The following is a 23,893-nucleotide window of genomic DNA, read 5'->3' on the forward strand; positions in this document are numbered from 1 at the left end:
CTGAAAGGTAAGCCAAAGTGTTCCCTTCCTTGGATACGATCGATCTTGATTATGAGTCATAATGGCGGGCACACTCGATCATCAGCTCATGGCACTGGACTGCTGGAGGGAAACCGGCTGCCTTGATGAGGCCACTTTCAATTATTCTCTTTGCGACAGGTGATGGCTTGCCAATGTAGGTGACCTCTCGAAACTTCTTCACACTGAAGTTTCCCAAGTTGGTATCTCCGATATTGCTCCACTTGGACACGATCCTGGTCTCCAATTCTTCGTTCCTCTGATCTTCCTTCATGAGAGCTGGACGACTAGTAGATGCTCCTGCCTTTGGAGTCGCCATCTTGACACCTACACAACATTTCATAATGAGTACTATATTTTGAACTGTAGAAATATAAAGTAGAAAGGAAGATTTAAGATTTTAATTAGGAAACTTCATGATAAATCTTGAGTTATCATTTCCTAATTAACTACATCAAACTTAGAATTTTCAAAATAAAGCTCAAAATTCAAATCTTCAACAATGGTGCTAAGGTGATTACGCCATACCTCGACCTGAGTACTAACTCTAAGAAATGATGCAAAAATAGGTGAAATTCGCTTAGGCAAAATGTAGACCAAAGCTCTTCTTGAACAAAATGCGCCTCCTTTAGCCTTCACAAGAATCAACTCCACCTCTTAATCTCCAACACTTGAGATAAATTCGCTCCAAATAGACCAGATTTCGCACCTTCTTCTTGCTCTCCAAATTCGCACTTGAAGCAATGAGTGAATGATTTGAATGATGAAAAAACACACCTCCAATATATAGAGCGCTCACCACCTTGCTCCCCCTAGGCCGACTTGGCAAAATAGGCTTAAAAAATAAATAAATTTGCAAAAAGGAGAGGCTGACTTGCTGAAATAAATAAAAATGAGACCTCAAGCGCTCCATTTTTAATTTTAATTTCACAAAAATTAATTTTAAATGCCTTAACAATAAAAGTTCAATTTTTTAAGGCTCAAAATTAATTTATTAAATGCCAATGCGTCTTTTATTAAATGCCAACTTAATTTAATTTTTTCAAATATTTCGAAGTTTAGCAATTTTGACATCTAATGCAATTTGGAGGATATTAACGCTCAAATATGGTAAAAGTGAAGAATGCCATTAATTTCGCCCTGGACCCTTGGAGAGGGTCAGGAGCGAACTTTCAATTTAGGCCTTGCATTCCTCATTTTTCTTGTCCAAAACTTCATCTAGGCATTTAAAATGGCATTTCTAATTGGAGTTGTGAGTTTGATTTCACTTGATCTCTAGGAGGAAAGTGCCTTTAGGACTTTTTCGCCCTAGACCCTCAGAGAGGGTCAGGAGCGCCTTTTCACTTTTGCTCTTGATCCTTCATCTTTTAATTGCCAACTCTCGTTGTGGGGTAAGTAATGATGTCTTTCATCCATTCCATACACGTTTGATTTGCTCTTGCAATGCAAAATAGGTGTTTCAAAGATTTTCGCCTTGGGCCTCCAGTGAGGGACAGGAGCGACTTTAGCAATTTAGGCTAGGATTATCAAGCTTTGAAGTCAAATCTTTGTTCACCATGCTTTAGAAGACCCTTTCCATCCTTGCACAACCTTGCCTTAGCGTAATCTTGGAGGGAAGTTATTGTTTTTGTAAAAATCGCCCTGGACCTTCAGTAAGAGACAGGAGCGATCTTGAGTCCTTTGTACAAATTCTTGATCACTTCAATCTTCAAATTACCCTCAAGGCGTAGAACATCATTCTCCACTCCCTTTTGAGTCTTGGAAACAAAAAAGTTATCTCGAAATGCAAGGAAAGTGGGCACACTTGGAAATTTCGCCCTGGACCCTCAGAGAGGGTCAGGGGCGACTTTGCAAAATGTCATCAAAATTTGTAATCCTAGCATCTCAATTCCACCTCGAGGCATTTCAAACATCATTTCAAACTTGCGCCTTGGCTTAGATTTGTCCAAACTTGGAGAGAAGAGCTGGATATTAGGTTTTTCGCCCTGGTCCCTTAGAGAGGGGTAGGAGCGATTTTGCAAATTCAAGTTCATCCGTCCTTTGTTAGCCCTCCAAATTATCTTCAATGGTCAAAATACGCCCTCTTCCATTCATTTCAATCACAAAACTTGCTTTGTCCTTGCAAGAAAATTGCACTTTTAGAAAATCGCTTTGGAACTTCAGTGAGGGTCAGGAGCGCCTTTTGCTTTTTGGGTTGATCTCTTCTTTTGTTGACCACTCAAATTATATCCAACGCACAGAACATGCCTTCCTTGATCTCTTCCAATCATAAAATTACTTTGATCCTGCAAGAACAGTGCAAATTTTAAAATCAAGCTCCGGACCTTCAGTGAGGGTCAAGAGCAAATTTTGCCTTCTAGGTCAAAATGCTTTACTTTTCAACATGAAATGTCTTTGCTGGGGAAGATTTCATCTTGTTTAACACTATGAATAAGAGTTCAAGTCCAAGAAAGGTCTAAAAATGTGCATATAAAGAATTTCGCTCTGGACCCTGAGAGAGGGTCAGGAGCGAAATTACCCTTCTTAGGCAAAACTCCATCATTTCATTATCTTCAATCAAGTCTGGATGCTTCATCATGTTCATTTCGTCCTCCACCACACCTTTGATATCTCAATTTGACCAAACAAGGTCAGGAATGACTCTAATAAGCTTTTTTGCCCTGGACCTCCAGCGAGGGACAGGAGCGATTTTGATGATTTCAACAAAATCCTTCATCATCTCGAGTTAAAACTGCTTCAGGCGGGTGGAGAAAGTTATTCACTTTCCAATCATATCCAACACTTGGTTCCTTTTCACTGCAAGATGAGGGAAATCAAAATTTCGCCCTGGGCCCTCAGCAAGGGACAGGAGCGATTTTTCCTTAACCTCCAAAATTCATCATTTTCTATGCCTTCAAATCTTCAAAAGCATCAAGTCACGTCCAATCATCTATCCTGGAGACCCTGCAAAAAACAAAATAGAAAAGTTAGTGACAAATATGCCTTAGGCAACATTTTTGCCATGGACCCTGAGAGAGGGTCAGGAGCGATTTTTCCTTTCTGGTTAAATTATTCAAAATTTAAGTCTCCAATCACTTCACAAGGCAGAGTTAGGTCATTTTCAAGGCCAGGAACCAGTTAGCAAGCCTATCAATAACAAGGAATTGCACTCAGAAAGAATTTCGCCCTGGGCCCTGAGAGAGGGTCAGGAGCGATTTCTCTGTTTCAAGCATCATCTTACCTCCAAAATTTGATCAAAATTTACCTAGGCAAGAACATACAATTTCACCTTCAAAAAGCTAACACTTAGACAAAATTTGGATTTTACCCTAAAAACCCTGATTAGACCTAACCTGAGACCTATCTGACTCTCCTGACAGGCTTACCTCACTTCAACAATCTCAACTCTTCGGGAGGACGCTTAACAACTTTCAAAATTTGACTGGACTCAGCTTGAATAAAACCCAGAAGAAACACCTAAGGTTTAGCCCTAGCCCAGACAAACCACTCACTCACTCAAAACCCTAAAAGCAGAGAACAGGCAAAACAAAAGCGAAAAAGAGGGGGTCCCCATTCTAATGGGGCGATGTGTGAAATGGTCACAACACGTACCAAGAACTTAAGGGGCCATACAACTTGGAGCAGCTGTACAAGCTATGAAGGGGCAATTTTCATTGCCGACTGCAACTTATCGACTCATTAACATTTGAAAGCAAATAACATGGTTAGCATTCAAACAATCCCCCATCAACAAAATAGATACATGACACCTCAGAACCATTTTGTAATTTGGTGTAACTAGTCAACAACATATAGTGAGAATAAGGAAAAGATTCTTTCCATTATAAACTGCGATGTCTGATCATCCTTTGTAATAAACCAGTTGTCAGATTTCTGACTCTTACAAATCATTGAATCCCCTTGCCTATTTCAATATTTTTACAGAAATTTTGTATTCTATTGTTGAAAATGAGACCAGGTAACAGATACTAATATTAGTGCAATGATAATCACCTCAATCAAAATACAGTGTTGTCTTGGAAGTGTTTGAAATAAAACTTCTGGAAATGCCTGAAAAAGGCTCTGAATACATATACAAACAAATTTCCCCAACATTCTCTATACAAAAATTATACAAATTCCACACGATTCCTATTTTGTATAGCTAATAGTCAACATCCCTTCCCCTAATTGCAATTACATTATACAATAAGAAAATGAAGATAGGATTGCACTGAAGAAGCTCACCAGGCAAGTTGAGCTTCCACACTGTCCACTCCCCTGTAAATATGAATTTCATAGTTACATGAATCATCACACTTGAACAAATCTATATACAAATGCAAAATTTGTCTACTTAAGAGTGCAACTATAAAACATAATATAAATTTAAAATAACACAATAAATAGATTTTGTTTGGATTTGATTATTTTTGACAACCGCCGGTGGAAACAGCATAAAATTTTCATCAACAAAACTTCACATATGGAATTTTCATTGTCATTAAATATTGACATAATAGGAGCATTTTGAGGGAAAAAACATCTTATCAATTTATGGTCTACAATATTCTCCCAAATAAGCAGAGCTGGTATTTACGTTGATGAAAATTTCCCTGTATTCCAACAGTCATGATTTCCCAAAATGACCGCTTTTGGAAGATCAAGGCTGCTGACATCTTTAACAAGTTCTACATTCTCATCACCAAAATCCCCTGATAGATATTGTGCCAAACGAAGAAACAGACTATGAGTCCAACATCCTTGTTATAAAAGTCCTGTTACAGGCCAAAAAACTGACCTCTATGCAGTAAGAACTATTACGCGATAAGTTTTTTATATTTACATGCTCAAAGAAAAAGATATAAGATGACAAGACATGAGCATACTCGGAAGGCAAGTTTTCATCACTTACAGAAGCTTCAGAGATGGATAAGTCAATCAAAGTAGCATACATGCCTGTAAATAGTACCAAATCCGGCTGAAATTTCAACAAAACACAATGTCAGATTCAGAATACTGTAGATTTATTTTCCTAGAAGCTAGAAACATCTAAGCATGTCCAGTTTTGTAACAGAAAAAGTTATGAAAATAATCATCTAATCTGTCAAAATTGTGGCCATTTTCATGTGCAAAATATTGGCATACAACAAGAAGTAAGCATGCTTGACTATATATAATCTCTTGTGGCTGTTCATTTTGTTTTTGATTTTAAGACCGGCATATTTTATGTATCAAATATAATCAAAAATGTCAGTTACACAGAACAAATAGTAAACAGGAAATTCTATTGGTATGTAACCTTCAGTATTTCAGAGTCATTATCAAAATTTGCAAAAATCAACCAAATAAAACAGAAAAAGTTACCCCACTAAAAGTGCTTTTCAATAGTTTTGTTAAGATATAGCCCTCATGAATCTAACTAATGGTAAATCGGTTATTATCTGGAGAGTGATATATTAACACAGCATACAGTTTGGAAATTAAACATAAACAAACTAATTGTTATGAACGGTTGCCTCCGTAGGGACATGTCCATACGTGGCAACTGCCACGTATGGACATGTCCCTACGTAGGCAACCTTTCCTCTTGTATTTAAACCGGATCCAATGATGGAGACGATCAATAACTCACAGCAATCAGTCTTCTAGAATCGCTGTCATTATTCTTCGATCCATATTTCACAACATGGTATCAGAGCCAGGTTATTAAGAGAATAAATTAGACAGCCATATTACAAATAAGCATTTATCGGAAGTAAATAACAAATCAACGCAGAGGCTATATACACAGAGGATATATCTGACTAAGAAAATATTCAAAATGTCAAGTAATATGAGAGTGGAAGATAGACTCGAAGGAGCCTCCAACTTCGTTTCCTGGAAGATACGAATCATTGCCATTCTTGAAGAACTAGAATTAGAGTCTTACATAGAAGAAAATCTAGACATGCCAAATGATGAACCAAAGAAATCTACTTGGAAAAGGCATAATAATAAAGCAAAGAAAATAATTATTGACTCAGTCAAAGATCATATTCTTCCATCTATAGCCAGACTGCCTAAAGCATATGAAGTATTTAAAACCATTAAAAATACATATGAAGTTAACAATGCGAGCAGAATGTTAACCTTGAAACAACAACTTTTAAACATAAAGATGAATAAAGATGATACAATATCTACGTACTTTTCAAGGATATCTGAAGTTAAAGACCAATTACAAACTATTGGAAATGAGGTAGATGATCAAGAAATCTCTCTCATAGCCCTAAGAGGATTACCAATTTCATGGGAATCCTACATTCAATGTATTAGCGGAACACCCCCCTTACCCAAATTTGAACAACTTAAGAATGAGTGCATTCAAGAGGAATCTCGACTAATCTCAAGAGGATTAGGGACAAATAAAGAAGGAGAAATCCAAGCACTTAATACAAATACCTTCAACAAAAAGAAAAAGTTCTCCAAACGGAAGAGAGGAAATAAAAACCATCAGAAAAGAGATATGTCTAAAATTCAGTGTTACAAATGCGACAAATATGGGCACACTCACAGGAATTGTCCAGAAAGGAAGAAAACACAAGCTACTCTAGCCGAAGTCAAAGGAGAAAACTCACTTTTCTTCTTAGCCCTATCAAGCGAAATAAATACAAATAAAAACACTTGGATCGTAGACAGTGGAGCATCAAGGCATATAACTGGATTCAGAAATCAGTTTGAAACACTTAACGGGCACTCAAGTGAAGAGGTTACTATTGGAGATAACTCCACATATCTTGTGAAAGGAATTGGGACCTGTACTATCAAACTAAGAAATGGAGTATCTCTACAATTAAAGGATGTTCTGTTTGTACCTGGAATAAAAAGAAATCTAGTCTCAATCTCAGGCCTAGCTGATCAAGGATATTGGGTTACCTTCAATGAAGATAAAGTTCTACTCTGGCCTAAAAATACAACTATCAAAAATGCCATAACAATAGGTTCAAGAGATGGTAGCCTATACAAACTATGCAGTGATCAAAAGGAAGCACTAAATCTTGAAGTTTCAAATAATAATGAATTATGGCACAAAAGATTAGGACACCTAAGATATACTGCTCTATCCAACATAAAGAAGATTACTTCAGGACTGCCCCAACTAAAATCTGAACACACAGGCATTTGCAAAGGATGTGCCTTGGGAAAGAATGTGAAAGTTTCTTTTCCCTCAAGCGAGCACAAATCAAAAGTTATTTTAGAACTAATTCACTCAAACCTATGCGGTCCCATGTCAACACCATCCCTAACTGGATCCTTATACTACATAATCTTTGTTGACGACTACTCTCGAAAAACATGGATATCTTTTCTAAAGTGCAAAGACTCAAATGAAGTACTATCTAAGTTCAAAGAATTCAAGGCACTAGTAGAAAACCAGTCAGGGAAGAAAATTAAGGTGTTAAGATCCGACAATGGGGGAGAATATACATCTGACAACTTCAAAGACTTTTGTAATTCTGTTGGGATTAAGAGGGAGTATACTGTACCATATAATCCACAACAGAATGGAGTAGCAGAAAGAAAGAACAGAACCATAATTGAAGCAGCAAAACCCATGATGCATGACCAAAACTTACGCACTTCATTTTGGGCAGAAGCTTCAAATACAGCAGTCTACATTCAAAACAGATGTCCGCACTCAGTTCTAGAAAACATAACTCCTGAAGAAGCTTTTACAGGGAACAAACCAGACTTAAAGTCATTTAAGGATATTTGGCTGTCCCGTATATATACATGTTCCTAAAGAAAAGAGGACAAAACTAGAACCATCCGGAAAAAGAGGTATCTTCATTGGCTATAGTGAAAATACTAAAGGATATCGCATTTACATTCCAGGAAAAAAATCTGTTGAGATAAGTAGAGATGTAAAGTTTGAAGAAAACACTACACTAAAAGAACCTGAGGATGATAACATTACTAAAGAAGAAGAAGATCACATAACTGAGATTGAGAGGGAGAATATCATAGAAAATTCCAAACCTTCAGACACTGAGAGGGAGGACATCATAAGAGCTTCTGAACCTCTTGTTGATGAAAATATTGAAACACTCAATAACAAGAAAAGACCTCTATGGGCAAGGAAAATGATTGAAGAGAATAATGTAGAACCAAATGAAATTTCCAAAGAAAATAAGAGAACAAGAACTCTAAAATGTTATGCTGCACTTCTAACCGAACTCACAAATTCTGAACCGACAAATGTCAAAGAAGCCTTATCAAAACAGGCTTGGAAAGATGCTATGGTTGAAGAATATCAATCTATACTAAAGAATGATGTTTGGGATATAGTGCCTAGATCAAAAGACAAATCAGTTGTCTCATCCAAGTGGTTATTCAAGATCAAATATGCATCTGATGGCAGCATTGAAAAACATAAAGCTCGCTTTGTGGCCAGGGGATTCTCTCAGAAAGAAGGAATTGATTATGACGAGACATTTGCCCCAGTTGCCCAGTATACATCAGTAAGAACAATCATTGCAATTGCAGCATCCAAAGGATGGAAAATTCACTAAATGGACGTAAAGACTGCCTTCCTAAATGGTTCAATTGAAGAAGAAGTATATATAGAACAACCAGAAGGACTCACCATACGTGATAAAAATTGCTATGTTTGTAAACTAAAGAAAGCTCTCTATGGGTTAAAACAAGCACCTAGGGCCTGGTATGCAAGGATAGACAACTATCTCTCCAAACTAGGGTACTCCAAGAACCTAGCAAATCCCAACATCTACTTCAAGGCTTCAAATGGCAATATGATTATATTGGTCCTTTACGTGGATGATCTTTTGATAACAGGAGAGGATAATCTCATTGAGAAATGTAAGCAAGATCTGGCAGCAGAATTCGATATGAAGGATCTAGGGCTTCTACATTATTTTCTGGGATTAGAAGTATGGCAGAAGAAATTGAGGCAGAAGATTCAGAACCTACAGATCCCACACTCTACAGACAAATTGTCGGTTCACTCATGTATTTGGTAAATACTCATCCTGGTATCTGCTATGCTACAAATGTATTAAGTCACTTCATGTGTGAACCTAAGAAAATACATCTAATGGCTGCTAAACACATTCTAAGATATTTACGAGGCACAATGGGACTTGGCTTAAAGTATGAAAATGTTGAGATTCAACTTTAAGGATATTCTGATTCTGATTGGGCTGGGAGTACCACTAACCGTAAAAGTACTACAGGGTGTTGCTTCAGTCTTGGTTCTGCTATGATATCTTGGTTCAGCAGAAAGCAGTCAGCAGTTGCACAAAGCTCCACCGAAGCAGAATATATGGCAGCCTCCATGGGAGCTCGTGAAGCGGTATGGCTAAGAAAGTTATTATTTGGATTATTTGGAAAAACTCTGAATTCAACAATAATTCACTGTGATAATCAGAGTTGTATCAAGCTCTCAGTAAATCCAGTTTTTCACAATCAATCCAAACATATTGAGATCCCTTATCACTACATAAGATATATGGTAGATCGAAACGTCATAAAACTAGTGTACATCAGTACTGAAGAACAAAATGCTGATATCTTCACCAAGCCACTTGCAAGATTGAAGATAGAATACTTCAGAAGTAAACTTGGTATGACTAGATTATAATTGAGATTATTAGGATGAAATTCCTACCATGTGTAATTTGTTCATAAATAAATAAATAAAATGTATATTGCAATATTCTAACTGTGTTCAAGAAGATGACGATCTTCTTATGTTTAAGGTTACTATTTCAAGGTGACGATCTTGACAATAGTTGACCAAGTGTCAAGATTGACTACATTAAGTTGTTGTCTCGGACTGTGCCGGATATCTTGATCCTAAAGTATGTGATCATCTCATGATTGACTTCTTAAGTGATTGTCCCGGATTGAGCCGGATATCATGATATTGAGTTTATTGTCATGACAAGACTATATTAAATGTTGTCCCGAATTGTGTCGGAAGTCATGACAAAATATGCTCCCAAGAAAATTACTTAGATCCACTCCTGCTAAGAGGGAGTGTTAAGATATAGCCCTCATGAATCTAACTCATGGTAAATCGGTTATTATCTGGAGAGTGATATATTAACAGAGCATACAGTTTGGAAATTAAACATAAACAAACTAATTGTTATGAAAGGTTGCCTAAGTAGGGACATGTCCATACGTGGCAACTGCCACGTATGGACATGTCCCTACGTAGGCAACCTTTCCTCTTGTATTTAAACCGGATTCAATGATGGAGACGATCAATAACTCATGGCAATCAGTCTTCCAGAATCGCTGTCATTATTCTTCGATCCATATTTCACAACAAGTTTCATATGAATGGAGGATTATTTTGCTCCCTCTTCTTCTGAGGCTGGTAGAAATGGCCCATGGTTTAGCTTCCAACAAGAAATATGAACCATTCCAAAACATTCTCATCACTCCACAACAATTTAAAAACCTTTACAATAACAAATTTTGTTTCTGGTTCCATAAACTAGGAAATTCCATTTAAGAAGTATCTCATCACAGTTACAAGTCATGTCTTTGATAACTAGGAAAACACCAAATGTGAACCATAGAGAATTCAACAATTTCCTCTTGCCAAACCTTTCGAATCACCATCAGAATTGTGCAAGTAGTTAAGACATTAAGAAACAAATTGTCATAAAGAAAATTCTTCAATAATTGAAAAACAAATTACAATATTGAACTTTTCTATTTTTCTGAGCAAGTAGTTTTTTCCATTTTTCCCAGTTAGCAGTTTTAGCTCCAGTCAGTTTTAAAGAAATTTAAGTTTTTGAAACCCCAAATAGATTAAATAATTAAATTTGACCGCATTCATAACAATGCTTTTGAAAGGAAGAAATTATATTAATGCCCACAAATTTCAGGCATCTTGGGCTAAATACTATCTGATAATATCTAGTTAATGTACTCTATTTTGATTTAGGATAGACGCTACCAAGGGGATTCAACTTTCAACAATGCTTCCCTGGTCGTAACCTTTTTGCTTGTATTTATATTGACATTGCAATTTAGATAACCAAGAATTTTCTTCTAGTTTACTTTCAAGTTTTCTAGTTCTACGCATATTGTGTTCCCATATATTACCTTGCCTTTAACATTATCATTTGATGTTTACTTTTATCCATTAGTGGATACAACAATGTTGGAAGAAGGTGTATATTTGTTCTGATGCATCATTATGACAATGTGAGCATATTTTTCTCGAATGATAGTCCACCATTGAGTAGAATGAATCTAAAACTCTACCTCCTCTGCCTGCACTTATAATGGTTGATGCTTGCAAAATCATAAAGAGAGACAATTTTTTAACTTCAAAATTTAGATGCATTAAACTAATCAAATTTATAATTTGCTCTCATAAATTCAAATCCTTAACCAGAATCTGAAGGTCCAAAATACCATGTTGCATGCCTGAGGCCTAAAACTGATCACTAGCTGGGTTATAACTAAAAAATTATCCTGGGTCATGTACTACTTTTACTCAAACTGGCATCCAGCCTGAACATTGGGTTTGCTTGATTACTAAGGATACTCAAAATGATGCAGGTAACTTTAATATTCAGTAATAATTAGTTAAACTTGATACTCATCGAAACCCTAGTGTTATATTCCCGCTCCTCAGGTTCTTTAAATCAACAAAATATAAAAAAAGGCAGGGAACAATTAAGTTGAGAAGTGAGTTTGCTACTGCTTTGTCATTCTTGTATAAGCCTGTTATCTCAAAGGTAATGCTGATCAAACAAGAAAAAGAGAGAGAATATGATGGCATGTAATGGAGATTAGAAACAATAACAAGAGAAAAAGAAAAAGTATATATTAATGGAATAACCAAAAATAGGTCAATAGAACTCAAAAAATACACTCAATTATAGCCACAGATCAATGCCAACTGACCTAACAGAATTAAAATTAAAGTGATGCAGAATGTGTGTCAATGTAAATCTGTTTTTAATAAGGTAGACCAATCACTTAACAGAGTAGATTGAATACCTCTTTCTTTAGGATCCAATAATATTGATAATTTCAAATCACCAGGGATCAAAATACTTTTCTATGCCATAGTGCAGAACCTACAGCAAGAATAATATCATACTCAATTTCTCATAATGATCACCCCTTCCCACCAACTTTCCTAGTATTGCCCTTAGCAACAATGACAAACATAAGAGAGTTGAAATCACCCTTGTAGTTATTCTCATTTTTCATGTGACTCGTATTTGTATTTATCGTAGTTCCATTTGAAATAAGCCATATTTTCTCACAACCAAACAAGAGCACAATGACTCTATTTGACATAAGATTGTTTACTAAGAGATTCAAGGATCGCATTTTTAACAGCGAAAACAACTGTATCATCTTAAATGTTAAGATTTTTTAAAGAGAAAATTATTCTTAGATGACCAAGAAAACAATGATTCCAGAGAAAAGTGATAAATCAAATTGATTTAAGTAGCGAGAATTCCAGGGTTTAGTATTGCAAGGATCCTTGATCAAAATAAGATCATCAGATTCTTTTCCACATTTACTTATTGACTATAGCAATTAGAACCATAGTTACAAGGAGGCATGAAACGTTCAGTTGATCCAAGAAGCGGATAGGTTTGAGAAAGTTTAAAATTTTCAAAGGTTCAGAAAAAAATAATTTTCCTTGTATTCTATTGTAACATACCCCAAATCTCCTAGTTTTGATTCCCTTTTAAAAGTTAAAAGACCCCTCCTTTCCTATTTTTGCTTCTATTGTTCACTCCAACATATAAAATAGTTAAAAACTAATAAGGAAACAAAAATGTAGAAGCACAACTCAATTAATTTGCACAAACAAGTTGTTATTTTATTGTCAATAGTATACAAGCACACGACAAACACTGATAATGACCAAAATTCTATGTTTGAACTGCCATTTTTATTTCACCACTAATACAAATGAGTTCCCATTTCAAGATCCATTGCATAAGATTACAAAAAATAATACCTTTAATGATTGAAGAGCTTTGGCATCCTGTTGTGTATCCCAATCATCATGCTGTCTCATGAAAAACAGATGTATAACTTTGTTAGACATATAGATTTAAAGTAGGGCGTTTGGCCAATGAATTTGTGCTTGTAGAAACTAAAAGAGCAAATAATATCCCATTATTGACAAATTTCTGGTTGCATGGCATAATGTTTAATGATGACATTAAAGATGAATTTACTTTTCCATGATACAGATTCATCATTTGTACTGTGTTTACATCTTAGAAGACAAAAAAAGATATTTATAAAATGTATAGCCAGACAAACCTCTTTTATAAACCTATACTAGAAGCTTTAAATGAATATATGAGTGAATTTCACAAATTGAAATGCTTGATTAATGTCTCTTGATATAGTGAGAACTTTCATTACTTAAAATATAATTTATAATTTGGGATTTTCATGTGTAAACATAATAACTAGCAATTGCACCTTGGCGTGCAATGGGTATGCCGAAAAGACATGGAAGGTCACTTAGGAAAATTTTTGGTTCCAAATATTTGTGTAGTACATGAGGTCAACTGGTAGGCCTTTTAGAAAATGATTTTTTTCATGCAACAAAGATATCAATGGAAAAGTGAGCATCGTAAGGGATAAGGTTGGTATTTTGTCTAGAGTAACTTTGGTAGAATGGATAATCTTCAATCTTTGGCTCTTAGCCAAAGATGTTTTAATCTAAAACCCATGATTCCTTTTCAGATACTAAAACAATCTTGTTAACGACATAAAATCTTTAGAAAAAAAGATAAAACGAGATTTTTATACTTAATTTTATTAAAGGAATTCACATGGAATAAATCACCAGTTTCTTGGCTTATACTGAATGACATTTCAGCTGACCACAAGATGTGGTGTTGTAGATAAATCTTATATTTGTTCAATCTTACACCCGTTTTTGAATTTTTCATTCTCAACCATTAGAAAATGCACATGAAGATGAATAAAGGATCTAATTTTGGGCCAGTCTTAAACCACACACACTAAGCAACATAATAAGTCTAGAGAATGTTAGTCAATTCTGAATGTTTAACACTTTTAAGCCTGGAAGTGTATTTTTATCGTGAGCACACACCTTAAGCAACATATTAAGGCTAGAAAATGTTAGTCAACTCTGAGTGTTTAACACTTTTAAGCCTAAAAGTGTAAGCTTAATGTGTGTGATTTAAGCCATTCCCTAATTTTATGTTGTGCTGAATGATGGGTGAAAGAGGTGTTATGCTAAAATCAACTGCAACTTTTTATTTTTCCAAATACTTGTATTGTGTTGACACTAAGAAGGGAAGACTATTTTAGATGTCATGATGACTAAAGGAGATTTGAATCCTCTATTTTTATAGTCCATCGGCCTAACCATCCTTCAAGAATTCCACAGGAAATTAAATAGTTAGAAGTGTCACCCCGTCAAAAAAGCGGTAAACAAATTCTTCATGAGCGCTTTAAATTATTACTCAACACCAAATGTTTCCTATAAACACACCAAACACTGTTGTCAATGGAGCATTCAAATATATTGTAATTGACCTTTTCAAACTTAACAACATCATTTTTCCCCAACCTCGTTATTCAAACTCAATATTGCCACAAGGAGCAACTGTTGTTGGATCATCTGTTATCTATGCCAATGAAGACACAGAAATTTAGAGAGAAACTAAAACCTATCGTTAAAGCTTTTGTAGATGAAACCACATGACAGATTTGCTTGTGTAATGAATTGAAGGTGTAAATTTGGAACTAGTATCGTACTGATGAGGCTTTCTTTTATTAGAATAATATCTTTCCCTTTGTGTTATTAATGGTCATTTAAGTTGTTTCTAATTTCACCTCTAGTTAATGATTGTTTCTTTTAGAAACATCATCTTTGTAACTCTATTTAAAGGAGCTTTGTCTCCTTGATTAATTGAACAACATCAATTCTTTGAAATCCATATGCTTTTGCATCTGTATTATGGTATCAGAGCCTTGGTTATTTTCGAAAGAATTTTTCAATCAAAAATTCGTCATGAATTTTTAACAGTTGTTTTTGAAAAATTTCTTTGTTTATTCGAAATTGCTACTTTGGCAGTTCGTTTTGGCTGCAACTACTAGGGTTTTCTCGCTATTTTCTACCCTCTCCCGCAACCCGTCTCTCCTGCATTTCGCGCAACCACGCGACGCGTTTTTTTCTGCCATTTTTGGACGGAAATCTGCATTTTCGGCTAGGGTTTTGACCCTCCAGATTCAATCGAAAAAAATTTCTGAGCACAAATTCGTTGTGGGTTTTTTGAGATCTCAATTGGGTCGTCGTCAGAATTTTCTGGGTGCCTCGATTTTCGAGCCAGCAGATCCAGATTCCGATAGCAGATTCATTCTGGGTTTTTCGCAAGGATTTCTGGGTTGTCTTTGGATTTTTCTAGGTCAACTAGAATTTTTTTCTTGAAATTCGTGCCCGTCGTACTTCATTTTTTGAAGTCTATACCTGCATCTACTTTTGTTTCTGCATTGGGATTCGAGTTTTTTGAATTCCGTGCCAGTGCCTCTTCTCAATGTTTTCGTTTTTCGTGCATTGGGAAACGTGCAAGATGGCGTCATTGACCAACTTGATGTTGGAAGGCAGTCAGGTTTTGTGCACTTAGCATCTTCTTAATACCTCGTTTTTCGTGCCTCGAAAAGCATGAAGATGGCTTATGGGCATCGATGTTTGTTTCGGTTTTTAATATTTTTTTACCTACAAAAAAAAATTCTAATGGGTTTTAATATTTTCTCCCTTAAAAAAGTCTGGGTTTTTAAATATTTTGTCCCTGTAAAAAAAAATCATGGGAGGGTTTATGATTTTTTCCTCAAAAATTGTACTTTGCTGCAGTCTGTTTTTAGTCGCACTTGGAGTTGTTGTGCGAACATCTGCACTAGTCTCTTGTTTGCAATCTATTTTCGGGCATCTTGCTCATCTGCAATAGTTTGGAGGGTTTGCTGATATTTTCCTCAAAATCGTGAAAGTTGTTCTTGGTGGTCTCTGGTTACAGGGAGGGACAATTCTCCAACATCAGGTTGGACGGTTGGTGTTGTTTTGGGTATCTCCAGAAGTTCTGCAGTTTCTAGGAGGGTTGGTGGCAGACTCATCTCAAGTTGCAGAGTTAGTGGCAGGCTCTTGTCTTCTGTTGCAGCATGTTCTGAGAAGAAGGGGGCAACCTTCTCTGTTATTTCTCTTGGCAGTTAGAACGATGACCATTAAGGGAGGGTATTAGAATAATATCTTTCCCTTTGTGTTATTAATGGTCATTTAAGTTGTTTCTAATTTCGCCTCTAGTTAATGATTGTTTCTTTTAGAAACATCATCTTTGTAACTCTATTTAAAGGAGCTTTGTCTCCTTGATTAATTGAACAACATCGATTCTTTGAAATCCATATGCTTTTGCATCTGTATTATCTTTTGTGGGAGAGGCAATGGCAGAGCAAACAAACACAGTTGACAAGCTCGAGATAGCTATAAGGAGCAGCTGCCAGATCCATAGCTATCAGGATATCTATCATGGACATCTTGATCTTCATATCCACCACGAACAGGATATCCCTATATACGACGATACCAATCTAATGCTAGTGATGATTATGCCAATGAATCGCTCCCATATTCACCATTTTCTACCAAGCTTGATCTCTTTCCGCATTTTAGAAGAAATTGCTAATTAACAGTACAAATTATGAGCAATGTGCAAAATGATATTAAATACAACTTGCTGTAAAATGCAAATTGTATTGCAATTCAATGAACGTTACGCCAGTCATTGTACTTGCAATGATCTGAGGGTTAATTTAATTCGATGGATACGTATAGCTGCTAGTACGTAGCTTCCAGGTAGCTGTTAGCACGTAGCTTCTTCTATAAGTTTTAGACTGGCAGCAAAAAGAACCATATTCAAAAGTAAATTTCGATGACAAGAATGGACGGAGGCGATTGATGCAATGGTCTTGCACGAGATGAAATGCACTTTGCACCGTTGATGGGTAAAATCAGATTGTCCATCTCATATAAGGGAACGCCTTCGGCGTAATTAATATAATGAGTTTGCATACAACAGTGTAAAGCTTTGTTATTCTGATATCCAAGTCTCCTTCGAGACCCTTCTTCACAGAAATTTTCAATACTTAAAATAAGATAATTCATGGTTCATAGTATGTAGTAGCAAAAATCTTTCTCATGAATAAATCAGCAAACCAAAAGATAAGAGATTTTTTTAATTAATTGGGAAGCCACAATAGCAGGGAAAAGTTAAAAGAGAGAAACAAATGATGTTTTTTAATATATAAAGACAAATTAATTGCAGAAAGAAAAAAAGAAAATTGTATTACTGTCCATGGGCGAGTAAAAGTAGGTCAACGAAATTTCTCAACCTGATCTGGATATACTTTTTGGAGTTTGTCTTTCTGATTTTTTTTTATATTTTTGCATATGATGGAAATGAATGCTGGAAAATGAAATTAAACAACTCCTAATACTAAAGATAAATAACTTCACCAAACCCACAATTATTATTTGCAACAAATTTAAATACTTAACATAGCCCAGTCCAAACGCCTCATCAAGCAACACAACACCCCAAACATCTAGCTAGAAAGATGAATTTGCTGACTAAAGAAGGACAGCTGCTAATCAAGACTGGTACGGCCTAGTTTAGGGTCTGAATCTGATCTGAAATTGCATTCCCAACCCCCACGTTGGCCCTAGGAAAGGTACGGTCTGATTTGGATATGGTACAGCCAACAATGGTAAACCACCAATACCTCTAATCTACAATTTAAACCCTTCAATCTGCTCTCTTTCAATCTCTTGAAAATCTGATTGAGCTTCGATGAATTAAATCCAATGAAGCACAACTATAGCCTCTAAATGAAACTATCAAATTGAGTGCTCTTGGGTGATCTTCCACATTTGCAAACACTATTCTCTTTGAGAGATTTTGTCCTCAAAAAGCTATGGCTTTCACAAACCAGCAAACCCTTGCTTCAGCTCTCCACATGAAATTTGCAAACACAAGTATGTGAAAAAACTCTCAAATGAGCTATTTATATCTCCCCAAAAGCCCACGTCCCACTTGGCTTTTTAATCAATTTAAATTATTTGCTTTTGATGTTTTAAAACTCCATAGTTGGTGCCCCCCTTATGGCTTTTAATTAATCACTTTATGAGAATAATATATTTCTCTTTTAACCCCTTATAAACCCTTTCTCATAAAATCATTTAATATAATTAATAATATTAGAGTCAATGCTTGATAAGACTTTAATAAATTAAACTAAATCATTAAACTCCGATAAATGCCAATAACAATTGATGAGACTAATCCTGCCAACTTTCCAAATATAGCCAAGATGCTCATTGATCATCATGTGACTTACTATAAATAGTAAGTATGATCCAAACTTCCAAGTGACTTACTAAAAATAGTAAGTATCAAAGAACCTTGAATAATCTCAAGAAGGCATACCACAAATAGATCAGAACACTGAACTGAAGAATACTGAAATAAGCACCAAAAGGTTAGCTAAAGAGCCATAGAACACCCTCAAAAGGGTCCCCTAATCACCATGTTAGCCTACGGGGACCAAAGTCATAGGCTAACCTCTAGAAATAGTTGATGCTTAGGAAGGGGACATTACAATCTACTGCTTGTCCCCAAGCAATTCACACCTGTACACCAAGGTCCAATACCAGGATCCCAAATGAGCCTATAGAATGCTCCACCATATTTTTGTTGTATCAACAAGATGAGACTGAACTCAACAACTCTGATAATCACTATCAAAATTTGTAGCAATCTACCAACCAGATGAATTCCCGGTTCCTACAACCAACTTGGAAGTCCAACATTCCCAAATCTTGTTGACTTTCGCTGCTTGACTCTATTAGAAATATCATTCCCCACATCATCCGAAGGTATATCATCATATGGATACCAAAATATAGCATCATACAACATGAACCTGAGTGTACAAGTATCCCTCCTCAAGCTAACCTCATTGGATATCCATCCAAAACTGAATTGTGCCATATGGTCTTGACAAGTGTCCATCATTTGTATAAAATACATCCACTCTAGGCAGCTGGTATAGTTCAGGTCAGCATTCAACCAACTGAGAATCAGGCTTATGGTAACATTGCTGCTGTCATAAAATGGTAGAATCTCCTCATCATTTACCCACCATGGGCTTAAGTGACAAGGCCATTCCTCCAACTTCATCCAAACAACTGCCAACAACAAGGTACAATCTGAAAATTCAATGAGCAGCAAAGTAGAACAGCCATCAACCATCAAGATATGAACTGAGACCCGATGTACCGAGTCTGAAATTCCTACTTCAACTAGCTGCTCCATGTGATATACTTGTTCATGAACTTGTTCAAGGCTCAAACAATTCAGACTAGCAATGTTTCTTACTACAATCTAAATTTGAAAGTAAACTCAAGAGAGGGCCATGCTGTCAAAATGTCCATATGCCATATGTATTCCCAAAGTAAAATCAAGAGATGACGTTGCCATGAATCCTATGCAAGTATTACACAATGGCATACGCGGTTCTTCATGCATTTTCCCATACTTCATGACAACAAGATAAATGAAATCAAATGTGGATAAGAGATTGCTTTTCATTATTATAAAACTACCTTTTGTTTCATACCTTCCAAGTTTTCTTTCATTGATGTCATTGTGAATTGCTGTCCCAAAAGTAATTTCACCAACCCCATAGCTGCAAACATCTCTTTGTGTGAAGACTGTTGCATCAAATGATGTGATGCTGAAACATATATAGACTCCTTCAAATCTTCAAGTGGCTTACCCATGGTTGCATACTCAACCATTACACATTCTCTTCTTAGAAGAAATAGGGATTTAGGGTAAGCTTCCCTTTGTTGTCTTGCTTGATCCATGTGGTTATTCTTTGACATTTTGAAGGTGCTATCTTGCATGCGCAGCCACTAACTTATCCTCCTTAGCTCTTTTCATCCATCCATCACATAAACTTTGGGTCTTCAACACATCTTCCATGCTATGATAGATAAAATCAGACTTTTTGTGGATTGGATCTTCATCAAAAATGTCATGACTTACTCTTGAATCTTGGGAGCCTCCATTAGGAGACTCAATAACCCTTACATCTTCATTTTTTAAGACCGCCATCTCATGATTGCAAGGAGATAAGTGACAGCTGTTGTGACTCAAAAAATTAGAATTTGTTTTATACCTTAGCGTAGAGTCATCAACACCCTCAAGCACCTCTCACTCCATGTGAGGTTGGCCATAAACAAGTGCCAATCCATGAGATATTTTTGTTGGTTGAAAATTTTGTACACTTGGGGAAATATACAAAATTGTGGTTTCAACCACAGCACATGACTAAAACTCTCTTAATTAAGGGAAGGCTCCCCCTATCTGACTACAACTTTGAAAATAAAATAGGATGGGACAGCAATCTTTCTTCTTCTTTCAAGAAAGACAATATCCTTTTCTCTTCACAGAAAAGGATAGCAATTGAATATGAACAGCAATAACCACTTTCAAATGAAATGAGAGAAAGGAAATGAAGTTTTCTGAAAGCGCAAAGACTTCCGTCACTTCCTTCGAGACGGGACGACAATATCAAGCTCAAAGACTTGATTATGTGAAGTCCTATCTACCCTTTTCTACACTAATGCTATAAAGAACAAGTTATGACAGCTCAAAGACTGAAAAACACTATTCTTTTCTTCTTTAAAACAATGAGAAGTAGTGTAAGCTCAAAGACTCATAGCTATTTCCCACAAAATCTACTCCTAAATTCTCTTAAGAACAAGTGAAAGCACAAAGACTTGCAGCTTCTCTCAACAAAATATTTATTTTAATCTATATTAAACTCAACTACTTGCAGCACAAAGACTACAAATCAGATGTGATTAAGCTCTTTAGGAACATTTGCAAGAAAGATAATATAGAACACTAACTCAAGAATGTAGCACAAAGACTCAAAGCTTGAGCAATTTCCTTCTATTCCTTTCAATTCTTGAATTTACAAATGAAAGCTCAAAGACTTTTTTGCTGTAAATTCGGCAGAGTTTTTGCTTGTTTTCCAAAAGATCAAAATTACAATAGACCCCTCAAGTATTTATAGAAGAACAGCGTTGAGAAAAAGGTGGGAGGATCCTAACTAACTTGAGAGATTCTCTCAACCACCAAGACTTATTCAATAACTAACTAAGACTTATTCCAACTACAGTCCTAATTGGACACAACTTGTAGTTGTCTTACATGTAATTACAAAAGTGCAAGTAATGTGTAACTTGCATTTTACAAAAAAAAATTTTACATGTAACTTGTCAAAACAAAATTACAACTAAAGATTACAAAGGTGGAAAAATACAACTAAGTGTTGAAAAACACTTAAGTTGCATTACGTGAAGATACGAATCCTTTAAATTTCTGAATGCTCGTTTGTAGTTCCTCAGGATTCAATTCATGGGTGTTCTTGGCAACAACCATGGTCTTCACAATAGTGTCATGACATCGGAGGAGCGCAGAGTTGTTTTTATCCAAGATAGACTGGATTTCATGCAAAAAGGCTTGGTGTTTCATCAATATCTGAATTGAAGCGGCCGAGAATTGTTCGCTCCTCCTTTCACTATGAATCCTCGTCTGTAAATCAACAAGAACTTCTTCTTCTGGAATCAACTCTCCATCCTGATTTACTATGTTGCAAGAGGCCCTTTCACAATGTGAGACAATATCTCGGAAAACTTCACCCCGGAATCTCTTTGCATCACCGATCTCCTCAATGAGGGATTTAAGAACAAGGGCTTTGTTTTCCAGGAGCTCTTCAAATTCCAAGTACATGACCCTGGAAGAGATGATGGCATGCTCCTGTAAAACACTCAACTGTTGTTGGGGCATGGTACGCCAGATTGTCAAACTTTCTTCAACACTTTCCAGATTCTTTTTGAAAGCATTAGAGGTCTGATCCAATTTCTCCTCAATGGTCTCTAACTTAGACATCATCTGAAAAATGTCTTTCATTACCTGTGCACATAGATCATGAAGTTGATCGACCCAGGAATCCAGTGCTTGTACCTTCTGAGTAGCCCTTTCCACTCCACGAATTGATTCTTGAGAACTAGAAGAACTTATGGATTTACTCCCTTCGGCAGCAGGTCTTGTGATTTTATGAACGGCTGCCATAAGTTGTCGGTTTTCCTCTTCTAGCTTGTCTTTCTTTACTAGAAGTTTATCACACCTTTGTACCAGCGAAGCTACGAAAAACTGAGCATCATGTTTAATGACCTCATGCGTTTGTTTGCCCAACTCTATCCTTGTAACCTTATAATCAATAGCCGACATTTCTTCAAGTGGCTTATCTGCAATAGGTTCCACAATTTCAGCTACCTTCATTTTGTTGTTGTCAACAGTTACTCTGGAGATAGTCTTGGCCTTCTTAGCAACTTTGGATCTGGACTGTTTCAATTGTTGATAGTCAAAGGCATCGGGTGAGATTTTTTGCTTCTTCCTTTTCGGAGTAAAAGAACTGAGCCATGGAGGCAAAGTCATCAACTCCCCTTCAGTAGCAACTGTAGGCAAAGGAGAAGCAGTTTTTGTTTGAATCACTGTGGTCATCCTGGGAGGAATATTTGTTTGGACAGCGACCACGTTTTGCTCAATTACCAACGGGCAGGTAGATTGCCTCATAAACTCTTCAAAATCAGAAGTGGAAGTATCAATTTCTGATAACTGGATGCAAGTAGGAATTTCCAACACAGTCTCTTGTTGATGATCAGGAGATGGCTCATATGCTGAAATGGGAATAGCATTCTGAGGAGATTCATCCACAAGCAAATCAGGAGGAGAAAGAGGCGTCTCAATGGAAATTGGAGGAATGATCTCAAGAGGCGAGTCTGAAACTGGAGACTTAGGAGCATCATCAGATTGCTGCCCTCCTTCTGGATTATCCAGATCGATCACTTGAACATAAAATCGTGATTTTTCCTTCCCACAAACTGTCGTCTCCTCGGGAGGAAGCACTACTGCCCGACTTACTCGCAACTTGATCCTTGTGCCCGAAGATGATGCACCTTCCTTGTTGTCAACCTAAATCTCAGACTTACGTCCAAGAGGCCCCGTAGAATCATCTTCTTTTCCAACCTTGATTTTTAAAAGTCTAACAGCATTGTTTTTCAACCATGCGTTAGTGTTAGCCAAGATAGGCTAAAATCTCTCAAGGATGGATATGCACTCTTTGTATGACCATTGGATCAAAGGAAGTGGAGCTTCCTCAACCCTCTGAGAAATGTATTTAGGATCAAGTATGTGCCCATCATCAATCATCCCTTGTGGGATATCCACCAAGTTCAAATCAACAATTTGCTCAACAGTGAGCCTGCAATAATCCATCTTCAGAACTTCGGCTTCTGTGCGGAGATCTACCCAGATGTCCTCAATGCGATGCACATGCACAAAGGATTTCTTGATCTTCTCCTTCATACCCCTGTAATCAAAATCAGCTCTAGGTTTAAACCTTTTGAGCTTGATTTCCTATAATTCAATCTCCATGGCCTTAGCTTTCACAGATGTGACAAGGGAATACCGGCCAATTTTCAATGGATTTGTGGTAGAGATCCCCATTCCAACCTTGTGTCTAGCAGACTGAAAAGTGTGGACAGCCATGATCTATCTTCCCAACTCCATAAGAATGATCTTATCAGTTGGGTATCTGGGAAGCATATATGGCTGACCACCATAGCATCCGATTCTCATATAGGTGAAGGTGGGAAACTGTAGAAACAAACATCCATATTCGCACACCCTTTCCCATGCCTCATCTGATACTCTTTTGTTCCTCAGAG

The 23,893-nt window shown here is 36.5% G+C and overlaps 1 protein-coding gene across 1 annotated transcript in view; it reads right to left on the reverse strand.

Annotated features, from left to right (window-relative positions):
• LOC131063776 (uncharacterized) overlaps positions 1–23,893 on the reverse strand; it is a 233,543-nt gene that overhangs the window by 186,875 nt on the left and 22,775 nt on the right. The window contains exons 2-5 of the mRNA XM_057997708.2: positions 13,010–13,060; positions 4,957–4,978; positions 4,598–4,712; positions 4,246–4,278 (exon numbers count right to left, since the gene is read on the reverse strand). Of these exons, the coding sequence (XP_057853691.1) occupies positions 4,246–4,278; positions 4,598–4,712; positions 4,957–4,978; positions 13,010–13,060 (221 nt within the window). The remainder of the gene's footprint in view (positions 1–4,245; positions 4,279–4,597; positions 4,713–4,956; positions 4,979–13,009; positions 13,061–23,893) is intronic.

Source organism: Cryptomeria japonica, chromosome 5, assembly GCF_030272615.1.
Source record: "Cryptomeria japonica chromosome 5, Sugi_1.0, whole genome shotgun sequence".
Classification (NCBI taxonomy): domain Eukaryota; kingdom Viridiplantae; phylum Streptophyta; class Pinopsida; order Cupressales; family Cupressaceae; genus Cryptomeria; species Cryptomeria japonica.